This window comes from Danio rerio, chromosome 2 (genome assembly GCF_049306965.1).
Source record: "Danio rerio strain Tuebingen ecotype United States chromosome 2, GRCz12tu, whole genome shotgun sequence".
NCBI lineage: Eukaryota > Metazoa > Chordata > Actinopteri > Cypriniformes > Danionidae > Danio > Danio rerio.
In genome coordinates, this window is record NC_133177.1 from 55,340,001 (window position 1) to 55,355,481 (window position 15,481).

At 36.9% G+C, this 15,481-nt stretch overlaps 1 protein-coding gene and 1 long non-coding RNA gene across 6 annotated transcripts in view; one reads left to right on the plus strand and one right to left on the minus strand.

The window, feature by feature from the left end:
• Window positions 1-1,625, plus strand: part of LOC141378974 (uncharacterized) — an 87,752-nt gene extending 86,127 nt beyond the window's left edge. Inside the window, exon 4 of one of the 3 annotated variants that reach the window (XR_012394825.1) lies at window positions 546-1,625. This is a non-coding gene — a long non-coding RNA (uncharacterized lncRNA). The remainder of the gene's footprint in view (window positions 1-545) is intronic. The other 2 variants (XR_012394823.1, XR_012394822.1) reach the window with 2 other exon arrangements.
• The window catches only part of scn12aa (sodium channel, voltage gated, type XII, alpha a), a 155,030-nt gene that overhangs the window by 60,209 nt on the left and 79,340 nt on the right, over window positions 1-15,481 (minus strand). For all 3 annotated transcript variants that reach the window (XM_068212913.2, XM_009298901.5, NM_001044922.1), the window contains 5 exon segments: window positions 11,377-11,518; window positions 8,693-8,890; window positions 7,651-7,827; window positions 4,775-5,122; window positions 570-687 (listed from right to left, as the gene is read on the minus strand). In XM_068212913.2, the coding sequence (XP_068069014.2) occupies window positions 570-687; window positions 4,775-5,122; window positions 7,651-7,827; window positions 8,693-8,890; window positions 11,377-11,518 (983 nt within the window).

A 15,481-nucleotide genomic window follows, 5' to 3' on the forward strand; every position in this document is an offset into this window, starting at 1 on the left:
TTTTTTTTCTTCTTTTTCAAAGATTTTCTAAATGATGTTTAACAGAGCAAGGAAATGTTCACAGTATGTCTGATAATATCTTTTCTTCTAGAGAAAGTCTTATTTATTTTATTTTGGCTAGAATAAAAGCAGTTCTTAATTTTGTAAGGTCAATATTATTAGCCCTCTTAAGCTATATATATATATTTTTCGATAGTCTACAGAACAAACCATCGTTATACAATAACTTGCCTAATCACCCTAACCTGCCTAGTTAACCTAGTTAAGCCTTTAAATGTCACTTTAAGCTGTATAGAAGTGTCTTGAAAAATATCTAGTCAAATATTTTTTACTGTCATCATGGCATAGATACAATAAATCAGTCATTATAAATGAGTAATTAAAACTATTATGTTTAGAAATGTGCTGAAGAAATCTTATTTTCGTTTAACAGAAATTGGGGAAAATATACAGGGGGGCTAATAATCAACAATTCAAGAGGGCTAATGATTCTGACTTCAACTGTACATTGTTTTTTACCTCTATACTCTTTAAAATGTGTATAGTTTTGTAATTGTAGTGTGTCGCACCATCCATGGCGTCACTGAAGAAGCTGACAGAGCTCAGTCCTCTCTTCCTGCGAGGAGGCGGGACTTCCTCCTGGACATCCACAGTCAGCTTGATTTGTTCATTCTGACACTCTGGCTCCTGTCAATCAAAGTTGACATCAAAACTTCAAAACCTAGTAAATGTGCTCACTGTTTCTAGGGATTTATTAAACGTATGTCACACTTATTTTACTTAAAGTGATAGTTAAATTTCACCTTTCGTTTGTTCCAAAACTATTTAGGTTCTTTCTTCTGTTAAACACAAAATAAGTTATTTTAAAGAATGGTATTTGATGCCCCCCCCCCCCCCCCTGACTTTTTGCGACTATGGAAGTCAATATGGGTGTCATTAGCCAGCATTTTTCAAAATATCTTCTTTTTTGTTTGACAGAAGAAAGAAACTCAGTAAGTTTTAAAATCACACGAGGGAGAATAAATGGTAATTTTCACTTTTGGGTGAACTATCCATTTAATATGTAATGTATGTTTTTGTCTATATTCCACACATCTATATTTCACTAATATTTAAGGTCTGGAAACATGGAATATTTTATATAGATTTATTGTCAAAATTCAGATTTTTTTCTGAATATGCATGTGTCAAAATGTTAATATTTGTTTAATTATGTCTGATAGTATTCACACATTTTAAATAAAAAGACTGTCATTAATAGCTTTTAGGGACAATATAATAATTGGTCAAAATAACAAACATTTTAAAAAGTCAGAATTATTTCACAAAGTATTGCTTAATACTTCTGAAGTTAAAACATTGGTTTTGTCTAAAAATTAATATTAACATGAACGTTTTGTGCTCTAAATTACAGTGTTTAGTTATTAATACTTTAACATGTCTCTAACTTTGTCCATGCATTATTTTATTGTAAATATTTTATTTTAATATATATATTAATTATGTTTATTTTATTTTATTATATTATTATTGCATATTTGTGACCCTGGACCAAAAAATCTAACTCTTAAGTTTCACAGGTAAAGTTTTGACAGTAACCAACAATACATTGTATGAGTTAGAATGTTCCATGTTTCTTTATTGCCAAAAATCATTGAAATATTAATAAATATTATGTGCCATGAAGATATTTTTGTAAATTACCTTACAAATATCAAAACACAATTTTTGATTAGTAATATGCATTGCTGAAAACTTCATTTGGACAACTCTAAAGCTGAGTTTTCCAGCCTGATCTAACAAGAAAATGTAACTATTTTATGTTTTGTCAGTTTAGTAGCGAATTCATCGATTCATCGGAGTTGTGACACCAAACCCCACCTCTAAACCCAACCTTTATTGGAGGATGAGAAAATCTAACTAAATTGTACGAATGAGCTTGTACGAGTTTATACAAATAGAGTGGAGGAAGGATGACGTCAATTTGTATGCAAAAACCCGGAAGCGAGTTAGCATTTTAGCACTTCCGGTTCCCTCGTCCCAAAGTCAATGGGTTTTTTGAATGGGGTTTTAGTAAAATCGGTTAAATAAGGTTCGTGGCTAACTCAAACTCAAGATACTTTCACCTTTTGTTCTACGACATAAAACACATCAGTTACAGCACACTCTTGAATTTTTAAATCGGTTATGCTTCTTTAAAAAGACGGTTCAAGTTGCTAAATGGGACTACAGGCGGTGTCCGGGACATTATACGTCATCGAGCTGATCTGGTCTTGAGCGCAGCCCGCTTTCATTGGGCATTTGGATTTGTCTGATTTTTAGGTATTTTCATAAATATTATTTTATAGTAAGTAGTATTTTTCTAATTGGGAATTCAGATTGTGTGTAGATAATTCCTTCACTTGTAAAGGCTGTCGAGACACATTCATTTGTTGATCTTTTATTTTAATAAACAATATTATGAAGATACTGCTCACCAGTGCACCTTCTCTGTCCTGCTCTCATAATGCAAACGTGTGAATAAATGTGTAAAAATACATGCATGTTAACTGTCATTTTAACGTGATCAAGTGATTTTTCGTTTTTTTTTCTTCATCTGAACACATTTAACTCTGTCATAACTGCAATATTTACACTCCTCCATAAAATGTATAGCAGATGTGACTGTATGGGCTGCTTTTCACTGCACTTCCTGATGAAAAAGGAACATCTATTGTTGTTCTGTGTCCATGATGGAACTTGCAGGCATTTAATAGACTTGTTCCTCCTCACGCCTCATTTCTGTCGTCTGTTAAGGTAAGCAGGCTGTGTGCACGCAGCGATACACTTATTTAAATATGTCTGATAAAAATACTATATAGGCAGATTTATACACGCATTTTTAAAACTTTTAGAACAACCGTAAAGCAAAACAGATGTATTTCCTACGTGAAAATGATCCAAAAGGCACATAGATCTATGTGTTTTTTGCGTATTTATTTGTTTATAATACATACCGTGGATTATAATATAATAAACAGAGAAATTAACTCTTTGTGATGGACATTATTTCTAAAAATAAGCTTGATAAGTTGTTTGTAGCAGGGTGGTGCTGACGTCACAGACGAGCGCCCCGAGCACTGTAGTCCATTTATACCCTGATGTTAGCTTTTCAATTCTTACGTTTGCATTTAAGATCCAAAAGTGCTCAAAGTTGTATTTTCATGTGAGGATTATCCGGCTGGACAAAACAAGTAAGTGTAATGAACAGTGTTTGAACACAGAGCGTATTATTTGCAATCTTCGAAAGACTTCGATTTTCATGAGGGAACCAGTTTTATGCTAGCAGCCGATTAGCCTACAAAATGACGTCATAGTTCCTCCACTCTATTAGCCACTAAATCAAAGTTATTCCCAAGCAACAAAACAAATCTTTAAACTGAAAGATATTATTTGTTATTATTTTAATCCCAAGAACAAAAATTAAGAATATATATATATATATATATATATATATATATATATACACACATGTATAACTTTTTTATATTATATGCTAAATTCTTTATCCACAAACAAAAATTTCTTAAATCCTCTCCCTCGTTTGCCCATTTTTTAATCGAAATTGATTGCATGCTTAAAGCTTTACGTCTTTCTAACAACAAGAAATTCTGCAAGTTAATAGAAACTTATGAAAATATCATGCTTCCAGTATGTTAGTAATTAATGCTTTCTGTATTTTTAATTTAATTTAATTTTGTACTTCCCCCTTCCTCATTTTGTTCTCTTTTTTTATTTTCTTTCTATTACACCTTTCTTTTTACTTATTGTTCTTATTACTTTGTAATTGTATATTCTTGTATTTCAGTCTTCTACAGATTACTTCCTGATTTATATTGTAAATTTCTCCTTTTCTAAATAAAAGTTTGTTTGAAAAAAATATAATTTTTTTTTTTTTTAAATAAATAAATCAAAGTTATGAATTGCCGTGAGATCGGGATTTTTCTCAATTTGTAGGTTTTTTTGAACCCTCAGACTCCAAATATTAAATTGCTGTATCTCAGCCAATCATAACAAAATCTGCACCAAAGGAAAACTTATTCATTCAGATTTTACTTAATAAATAAATCTCAATTTTCAAAAGTAATGATTTTTATGACTGGTTTTGTGGTCCAAGTTCACATATATTTTTACTACATTTTTGTTAAAATTGTAGCAATGTGTTCATTTTGTGACAGAAGACTTGCTTTGATTTTCTCTACACTGTAAAAAAAATCCGTAAATGAGCAGTTTTTTGTATTTTGTGATTCATACTCTTATTTTCCCTCATTAATTTATGCTTTTTAATTGCATTTTAGGAGCTTTCTCCCAACAACTTTGAACCTTAAAAAGTTAGAAAAAGTTACTTTTATGAATTTTTAATAGTTCAAAGTGTTATTGTCTGGGATTTTGTTTTATATATTATGGGACTAAAAACTTTACAGTACATTTCTTTTGTTATTTTACAGACTTATTTCTCTCTATATTATTTGTTATACATTACATTATTACAAACTACTATAATGTCAATAAAAGTCCCTTTGTTTAACTGTAGAGGTGTATTTTCAACATTAAAAGTCGACAAAACAGTGATCAATATCCCATAATGCAATTCACAACCGTAAATGAACAGAAAAACAAAAACCGTTAATCAACAGATGTCGTGTACTTTAGAGCTGTTTTTGGGCTTCCAGAAACATGAGGGTGCTATAAATAATTTCAATTAATCATCCCTCCTAATAAGTCCGAGACTCACCGTTCCCTCTTTGACCTTCTCCATGCTGAACTTGGGGCCAGTGGTGGGTGTGTGCAGGCCGATGCCAGTGATGCCGTTCTGCTCCAGAGAAATGTTGAGTCTGCCGTTGGCGAGTGTTGGCGTGAACACCTGAGACGAGTGACTCCTGATGCTGCCCGTGCGGTGTTTATGCCACGGCGTTGCCATGGATCCCGCTCGGCTCCGCCCATAATCAGCAACACTGTGCTCGTCATCTGCAAAGTCGGCCTCGGAACTATTGCGCGGCCTGAAGGTGAAGATGCTCATTTGGCTTCCCCGACGAGTGCTCAGAGGATGAGAGGAGAGTGTGGCCAAGAGAGGGTGAGCTGGCTACAAAACAGCACATGCAAGACATTAGAGAAGTGTTTCCCAACCCTGTTCCTATTGGCACAGCAACAGTACATATTTTAGTGTCTCCCTTATCTGACCCAGTCATTTCTGGGTTTGGAGTCTCTTCTAATATTCTGATGAGTTGATTCAGGTCAGTTTGATTAGGGAGAGGTTGAAATTGTGCACGGTGGCTCAGTGGTTAGCACCGTCGCCTCTTAGCAAGAAGCTCACTGGTTCGAGTCCCAGCTGGGTAATTTAGCATTTCTGTGTGGAGTTTGCATGTTCTCCCCATGTTGCTGTGGGTTTCCTCAGGGTGCTCTGGTTTCCCTCACAATCCAAAGACATGTGGTATAGGTGAATTGGGTAAACAAAATTGGTCATTGAATGTGTGTGAATGTAAGAGTGTGTGGATATTTCTTAGTACTCGGTTGCTGCTGGAAGGGCATCCGCTGTGTAAAACATATGCTGGAATAGTTGGTGGTTCATTGCACTCTGGCGACCCTTGATACATAAGGGACTAATACGAACTGTTAGTGTGCCTTCAGGAACAGGGTTGGGAAACATGCAACCCGGGCTCATTGTGGAAACGTAGCTCCACGGATGTTTCTGCGGACCGCAAGATACGTCCCGGGAGGTACGTATTCGAGCGTATTTTGTTTTTGCGGATCCACGAGAGGCCGCTGTGCACGCTTTTTCGCGTCTCGGGCGCCTTTCGGGAGCGCGCTGTTCGCACCCGCACTGTTCTCGCGCGAAAAACTAACCCTAAACCCAAGCAACGGTTTGCAAAAGCCATCCAGAAAAAAAAAGAAAAAAAGCAAAAGCCCTCGCCTTCGATTTCGACCACGTTTTCGGATTCCGCCGCGTTCTCGCCCTAATTTTTCAGATTCTGTTTTTCGTCTTACCTGATTTCTGGAACCGCTGTTCCCCGGACTCGATCCCAGTCGTCGTCCTCGCGGCCGGCTCCTCCTCCGGGGCCTCCGCTCCGCCGACGCAACGCTGTGAGCTAAGCGGACAAACTGGTTGCATCAGGAAAGCCCTCCACTCTAAGAGGAGGAGTGGAGCAGCGCCACACCGCCCCGCAGCGTTCACTCGAAAAAAACTAAACGCGTCCGTACGTACCTCCGGCCACTTAAATCACGGTCTCCAGAAACGTCCACGGGGCTACGTTTCCAGAATGAGCTTGGGTTGGAAACACTGCATTAGGGAAATTCTATATGCACAATATACACAACACTTTAGCTCTTTCTGACTGTTATTGTAATTTAATAACAAGCACCTTTTGTAAAGATTTAGCTTTAAAAGCATTCAGATTTATTTTAACGGATTAAAAGATCAATTTTGCTGGTTAAAAAAGGTCAAATTTCACATCAATAAGGTCTTCACATTAATAAGGTTAACATTAGTAAATGCATTAGTTAATTATTAATGTGTTGCACTCTTATTTACGCTCCCATCCCTTGTTGCAAACCTGCTTGAGTTTCTTTCTTCATCCGATTTGAATGTTATCACTCGATTGAATTTGCATTATCAGTGGTTATCAGCTGATAGATATGGACCAGTAGGGGCCTTCTGCGCCTACTGGTTTGCTCAGAAGGCTGTTATCATCCATTCACATGGTTAATCAGCTATATGCTGCAACCTGAAGTTAACGGGAATTAGTAATATTATTTATTACATTTCCTATTAATTGTGTTTTTATTAACGTCTATGCCCACCCCAACCGGAAACCCAACCGTCACAGTAATGTAAAAACATATCTGGATCTAGAGTCTTCTCTTTTAGTATAGCTGAATAACCATGTGAATGGATGATAACAGCCTTCTGAGCCTACCAGTAAGCGCAGAAGGCCCCTACTGGCCCATATCTATCGGCTGATAACCACTGATAACGCTTATTCAATCGAGTGATGACATTCGAATCGGCTGCTTTCTTCTGTTGAACACAAAAGAAGGTATTTTGAAGAATGTCAAAAAACAAGGCGCACATGGACCTCCATATTTTGCTTTTATGGATGGTTATGCCAGACAGCATCTAACATTTAAAATATCTTAACAAACAACAAAAAATCAGTCCAAGACACTCGAAAAATGTGGGTTTTTTTGAGGATTAGCCATGTGAATAAAGGCTTTTTAAGTTGTCTACATTTTTCGAGTGCCTTGGTCTGATTTTCTTTGTTGTTTGCTTTGATGAATCCTACCTCAAATAGCACCGACAAAATATTTGAGCCACCCCTGGGTGCTTTTTGGTTGTTTTGGATTTAAAATATCTTATTTTGTGTTCAATAGAGAACAATTAAACTTCTCAAGGTTTGGAACCCCTTGTGTGTAAAGTACCAGTGAGTAAATCCCTTTAACTGAAATTTTCTTGCAATTACCGAGCAAGACTGCTTTCTCAATATAATATACACCATGTTAACATTGCATTGACTAATTGATTGAAGTTTAATTAAAAAACAAAATGTATAGGTAAATGTAAAAATGAGGAAAAACAAAGAGTAAATATAAATAAAACTGTTTGTAAATACTTACTTTTTCATCAAGCGGTTCAAACTTTGGCAAAAAGCTGTCCTCAATCTCCTCTGAGAGCGTTCTGTGGGATCTCGTTCTGGTTCTGCATTTTATCGAGTCTTTTCGGGAGAAAGGAGATGGACAAAAATCTGCTGCCAGAGCCATCTCGGCCTCTTTTCTGCGCTGTTTTGCTAAAGCCTAATATAAAAAGGAACAGAAAAAAAAGCATCAGATCAAACATCCAGTGTAACATGCCAATACAATCATATTTTAAACAGTTCTCAGGTTTTATAAATTTATTTTTTTTTGTCCTATAAAATTGTCAAGCTGTTAAAAATACTGTGATGAATGTGCACATACTCTAATCTTCACAATGTATTCATTCATTCATTTTCTTTTAAGCTTAGTCTTTTTATTAAACAGGGGTTGCCACAGCGGAATGAACCGCTAACTTATCCAGCATATGTTTTACGCAGTGGATGCACTTCCAGCTGCAACCTAGCACAGAGAAATATCCATACACTCTTGCATTTACATACATAGACTATGGCCAAATTAGCTTATTCAATTTACTGTACCTGTTGCACATGTCTTTGGACTTGTAGGGGAAAACAGAACACCCGGAGGAAACCCACACGAACACAGGGAGAACATGCAAACTCCACACAGAACTGACCTGGGGCTTGAACCAGCGAGCTTCTTGCTGTGAGGCGCCACTATGTCGCCACAATGTATTCAAAATCTGTATAATGTTTTTGCATCTCAGGTCTGTTCGGACTTGCTTGAGAGAACTAATTTTTTTTTTATCATAACTTTTTGTTGTGACCAGCTCTCAATAAGTGAATGTAAAAATGTACAAAAAAAAAAATCAGTTAAAGATTCTTAGTGCATTCATCAGTATTTTATGATAAGTAGGCGGTTCATTCCGCTGTGGCGACCCCGGATTAATAAAGGGACTAAGCCGACAAGAAAATGAAATTGAATGAAATGAAATATACAGGGGGACTAATATTCAGGAGGGCTAATAATTCTGTCTTCAGCTGTATGTTGATATTTAATTTACCCTCTGCTCCTTGCGCAGATGCTCCATGGCCAGCTGAAACTCTCTCTCTTTGGCCCAGGCTTCAGCGATGGTGGCCTGGTTCTGCTCCTCGTACGCCATGGCCACCACAGCCAGGATCAAGTTCACCAGGTAAAACGAACCCAGAAAAATCACCAACACAAAGAAGATCATGTAGGTCTTCCCCGCCGACCGCAGAGTCTGCCATGGGGAGGAAGATGAACAGAAGCAAGGTTTTTAATGGTGCAGTTCACCCAAACCTTTACAAATTTTTCATCATTAATTCACCTTTTTTACTTTATTTCTGTTGAACACAGTAGAAGTTGTTTTGAAAAATGCTGGAAACCTGTAACCATCGACGTCCATGGTGTTTGTTGTTCCTACTTTAGGAGTCAATGGTTACAGGTTTTAAACATTTTTCTAAATATTTGTAACACTTTATAAATAATACACACTATTTGTCATTTATTAAAGAGTTAGTTCACCCAAAAATCTAAATGTTCTCAGCTGTCAAATGTTTAAAACCTGTTTAAGTTCCATTCTTATGTTGAACACAGTAGATGTTATTTTAAAAAATGTTGGAAACCTGTAACCATTGACTTTCATAGTGTCTGTTGTTCCTAATATAGGAATCAATGGTTACAGGTTCTAAACATTTTTCTAAATATTGATAACACTTTGTAATATCTATTAAAGGGTTAGTTCACTTAAAAATCTAAATTCTGTCCAAATTTGCTCAGCCTTCACTTGTTGAAAACCTGTTTGAGTTTCTTCCTACTGTTGATAACAAAAGAAAATATTTTAAAGAAAGCTGGAAACCTGTAACCCTTGACTTCTATGGTATTTGTTTTTCCTACTTTAGGAGTCAATGGTTACAGGTTTTAAACATTTTTCTAAATATTTGTAACACTTTATAAATAATACACACTATTTGTCATTTATTAAAGGGTTAGTTCACCCAAAAACAAAAATGTTCTCAGCTGTCAATTGTTTAAAACCTGTTTGAGTTCCATTCTTATGTTGAACACAGTAAAAGTTATTTTGAAAAATGTTGCCAGCCTGTAACCATTGACTTTCATATTGTCTATTGTTCTTGATATAGAAGTCAATGGTTACAGGTTTTAAAAAATTTTTTAAATATTGGTAACAATTTATAATAACAGCACACCATGAGTAATTTATTAAATGGTTAGTTCACTCAAAAATGAAAATGTACTCAGCCATTGCTTCTTCAAAACCTGTTTGATTTTCTTTCTTCTACTGAGTTTTTTTTTTAAGTTATATTGAAAAATCTTGGAAACCTGTAACCATTGACTTCCATAGTGTCTGTTGTTCCTACTATGAGAGTCAATGGTTACAGGTTTCAAACATATCAAAATATCTTCAAAAATATTGGTAACACTTTTGAACCTTTTTTATGACAATTCTGTCATAATATGATTAGCCCTTGCTTGTGAAAATCTGTTTGAGATTCTTTCTACTTGCTTTTTTCAAAACATTGATAGCACTTTATAATAACTGCACACTAGGAGTCATTTATTAAAGGGTTAGTTCACCCAAAAATTAATATTCTGTCATCGTTTATTCAGCCTTTGCTTGTTTAAAACCTGTTTGAGTTTCTTTTTTCTGTTGAACACAATAGAAGTTATTTTGAAAAATGTTGCAAACCTGTAACCATTGACTTTCATAGTGTCTGTTGTTCTTGATATAGAAGTCAATGGTTACAGGTTTTAAAAAAATTTTAAATATTTGTAACAATTTAAAATAACAGCACACCATGAGTAATTTATTAAATGGTTAGTTCACTCAAAAATGAAAATGTACTCAGTCATTGCTTCTTTAAAACCTGTTTGATTTTCTTTCTTCTTCTGAGTTTTTTTTAAAAGTTATATTGACTTCCATAGTGTCAGTTGTTCCTACTATAGGAGTCAATGGTTGTAGGTTTTAAACATTTTTCAAACTATCTTCAAAATGTCGGTAACACCTTATAATAATAAAATTATTTATTAAAGGGATAGTTTACCCCAAAATGAAAATTCTGTGATCATTTATTCAGCCTTCACTTGTTTAAAGTCTTTTTGACTTACTTTATTTCTGTTAAAAACAATAAAAGTTATTTTGAAAAGTGTTGTAAATCTGTAACCATTGACTTACATAATATTTGTCTTTCCAAACATGAAAGTTAATGGTTACAGGTTTTCAGCGTTCTTCAAAATATCTTTTTTTGGGTTTAACAGTAAAAAATGAAGCTTATAAAGGTTTGAAACCACTTGTGGGAGAGTAAATGGAGAGTAAATTGTCATTTTAAGTATTGTCAAATAGTTAATTCATCATTAGTTAAACATCAACTCTACATTAATAAACAGTGAGTAGTTTATAACTTCAGCTACAAATGCTTTATTCTAGACTTAAAAGTATTTGTATATCATTGTATTTTCATATTTTGTTAATGATTAATTTTCATTACTGAATTAAGCAGTGCATGATTTACAAAGCAGTTATTTAAGAGCAGTTGGTGGTTTTCTAAGAGAGTGTGCAGTTATTATAGTGTTACCAAAGTACCTTCTCATAAGGAAACTCATGAAGGTTTACCCGTAGGTCAGTACATGGTGAGTACATTTTCATTTTTGGGTAAACTATTCCTTTAATTATTCCCCATGTTGGCAGTTGAGTGTTCAGTGATGTACCTGATGGTAAAGGCTTTCCCAGTAGTCTTGTGTCATCAGTCTGAACAGACCCAGAAAAGCCCAGCCAAAAGTGTCAAAGCTTGTGTAGCCGTAGTTTGGGTTTCGACTTGTTTTCAAACAGTCAAATCCATCAGGGCACTTCCTGTGTGTGGGAGAAATATATACAGGTTTTAAAAGGTGACATATAGTGCATTCACTCAAAGTGATATTCAGCTTCCCATTCATAAGTCTTCATGGGGAAACGACCTGGAATAATTAATGTCAGTAAGCGATCAAACTTTGCTCTACAAACAATTGTTTTTAACATCGAGCAGCATAACAAATAAACTTCAATTGAACTGAATTGACTAATAAAAGACCTGAAGAATATTTTATTATTAAATCATTATTGAAATAACTGCATTTACCTCTTTTTCATTTATTAAAAAGCTAATATACAGTCCACATTTTTGAGACCCACATATTTATTTATTTTTTTAAATTGTTCTCTGATGTCTACGTAGTAGATATGTGGCTTAGGTTATTCAACTATTCTCCAGAAACATTTTTACATGCTTATTTATAACCACAGAAATTTCCCCTAGATTGAAAAAGCCGGTTATGACCATATTTGGAACAGTCGTGAATATTAATGAGCTCTGCTCTGATGCTCCTGTACCTCGTCAGTGTTACACACACGTATACACTAACCAGCCGCTTTATTAGGTACACCTGTCCTACTGCTCTTTAAAGCAAATTTCTAATCAGCCAATCACATGGCAGCAACTCAATTTATTTAGTCATGTAGACATGGTCAAGACGAGCATCAGAATGAGGAAGAAAAGGGATTTATTTGGTGATATAATGAATATGGCATGGTTGTTGGTGCCAGACGGGCTAGTCTGAGTATTTCAGAAACTGATGATCTACTTGGATTTTCACGCACAACCATATCTAGGGTTTACAGAGAATGGTTCGAAAAAGAGGAAATATCCAGTGAGCGGCAGTTCTGTGGGTGCAAATGCCTTGTTGATGCCAGAGGTCAGAGGAGAATGGCCAAACTTGTTCCAGCTGATAGAAAGGCAACAATAACTCAAATAAGCACTCGTTACAACCGAGGTCTGCAGAAGATCATCTCTGAATGCACAACACATACAACCTTGAGGCGGATGGGCTACAGCAGCAGAAGACCACACCGGGTGCCACTCCTGTCAGCAAAAAACAGGTAACTGAGGCTACAATTCACACAGGCTCACTAAAATTGGATAATAAAAGATTGGAGAAACGTTGCCTGGTCTGATGAGTCTCGATTTCTGCTGCCACGTGTGAATGGTAGGGTCAGAATTTGCCGTCAACAACATGAGAGCATCGATCTATCCTGCGTTGCATCAACGGTTCAGGCTGCTGGTGGTGGTGTAATGGTGTGGGGGATATTTTCTTGGCACACTTTGGGCCCATTAGTACCAATTGAGCATTGTGTCAACGCCACAGCCTACCTGAGTATTGCTGACCATGTCCATCCCTTTATGACCACAGTGTACACATCTTCTGATGACTTCCAGCAGAATAACGCACTATGTCATGAAGTGTGAATCATCTCAGACTGGTTTCTTGAACATGACAATGAGTCACTGTACTCATGTGGCCTCTACAGTCAACAGATCTCAATCCAATAGAGCACCTTTGGGATTTGGTGGAACGGGAGATTGGCATCATGGATGTGCAGCCGACAAATCTGCAGCAACTGTGTGATGCTATCATGTCAATATGGAGCAAAATCTCTGAGGAATATTTCCACTATCTTGTTCAATCTGTGCCATGAAGGATTAAGGCAGTTCTGAAGCCAAAAGTGAGTCCAACCTGATACTAGGACGGTGTACCTAATAAAGTGGCCGGTGAGTGTATGTGCTCAAAGTGTGAGTGTAAGAGTCGAATGCAACATGTCCCATTTTGGTTGTCTGCTTCAAGCTGAATGTACAAATTAGATAACGTAATATTAGTCTCGGGGCGACATGGTGGCTGAACGATAAGCGATGTTGCTTCACAGCAAGAAGGTCGCTGGTTCGAGTCTTGGCTGGGTCAGTTGGCATTTCTGTGTGGAGTTTGCATGTTCTCCCCATGTTTGCATGGGTTTCCTCTGGGTGCTTCAGTTCTCTCAAAATTCTAAAGATGTGGTACAGGTGAATTTGTCCGCATGTATGAGTGTGTACACTAAATTAATAAGCGCTCATAGTACATTTTATTATAATTTAAACTATTCAAAATATCTTGCTATCATATTAAGATTAAGAATCAAAACTACATGACTACAAATACAAAAAGTACTTTAAACATTAACTTTTGCAATATATAAAATCTTTTAAAAGTCACTATGAGATCATTTTATTGCATTCTTGCTAAAACAGCAGTCCCAAAACTTTGAAATGGCCGTGTGCATCTGCACTAATACGCTCATCACATCAGGCAGCACATCAGTCACATGCACCAACAGCAAGATTAGAAGTAAACAGATGGGTATCGAGTTGCAGTTAATTTTTTCCCCCTCCCTCCCATCCTCAGTCCATCCTCTTTTTCTCTCTGTCGCCATGGTGACATTAAGTTTGAGTGGCAGCCCAAGCAGAGGACAGACGCGTGTCAATCTGACAGAGGGATCATTTAGTAATGGAACTGCCAACAGCTGGAGAGCAGAGCCGCAAAACCAGGCCATCTGTGAATCTCTCGCCCAGAGGCAGGAAGAGAGAGACTGCGCTAACATGAGCTCCCTGACAGTGTGTTCAAATACACACAGGTTTATATAATGCACTGCAGTACAACACCACATGCAGAGACTGTAACAATAAAACCTGTGTGATACAAAGGAGGAGAAACATTCATGAGTATTCATTCATTTTCCTTCGACTTATTTATCAGAGGTCGCCACAGCGGAATGAACTGCCAACTCATCCGGCATATGTTTTACACAGTTGATGCCCATCCAGCTGCAACCAATTACTGGGAAACACCCATTCGCACTCATTCACACACATGCACTACGGCCAGTTTAGTTTATTCAGTTCACCAACTGTATAGTGCATGTGTTTGGATTGCGAAACTGGAGCACCCCGAAGAAACCCACACCAACACGGGGAGAACATGCAAACTCAAACAGAAATGGCACCGAAATGCCAACAGGCCAAGCTGGAATTCGAACCAGCGACCTTCTTGATGTGAGGTGACAGTGCTAACCACTGAGCCACTGTGTCGCCTATATCTACACATATGAGCGGGTGCAGCCATTGGAGTCTTTTTGGCTCGACAGTTCTTACTTTTTCATTCACTTCCATTGATTGTTAGACATTAAAGGGCACCTAGGTTACCCCTTTTTTCTGATTTAATACAAGTCTTTTGCGTCTCTAGAATGTGTATATAAAGTTTCAGATCAAAATACCCATCAGATTTTTCATTATACCTTTTACAAGATGCTGTCTTATACTGATTTCCAGCAGGGGTGGTTTTGTCGTACTGCGCCTTTAAGCCGATTCTTTCCCGCCTACTGTTTCTACATGCCTCCTCCCTCAGCTGCGTCAAACAACAGACAGACTTAACGGAAGAAGGTCTCACGTAGCGTTTGTGAGATACTACAGTAAGAACTAACCTTTACTAATCAGTATTGTGAAGTTGCATTGATAATTCACACACAATATCGTTACAAGGTTAGCACACACACACCACAGATGATACACACGCAGGCAGGCAGACAGACAGAGCGCGCTTAGCTTAGTCAAGGCTAACCTCAAGTACTGTGTGGATATCTGTTATGCTAATGTACAAAATAAACCTGATTTAACTTCCACAAACCGGGATTGAAGCGTCTTCTTTTATAATTGTTCGGACACGCGCCTGTGCTGATGAAGTAAAGCTGAAGTAAAACGCTGTAATTAATTAAACACATACTCTGTTTTAAAACACTTTAAACATGTGAAACTCACTCTTAATCACGTTTGATGATGATTGCTGATCCTAGCGAACAGAACAGAGCTTTTATTCCCGGTTGCTTTGCGTATGTCTGTCTGGTCTTGTTGACATATACACGCGACTACCGGAACATGTTAATGGAACAGCTGTCAATCAATTCGGTGGGCGGGGG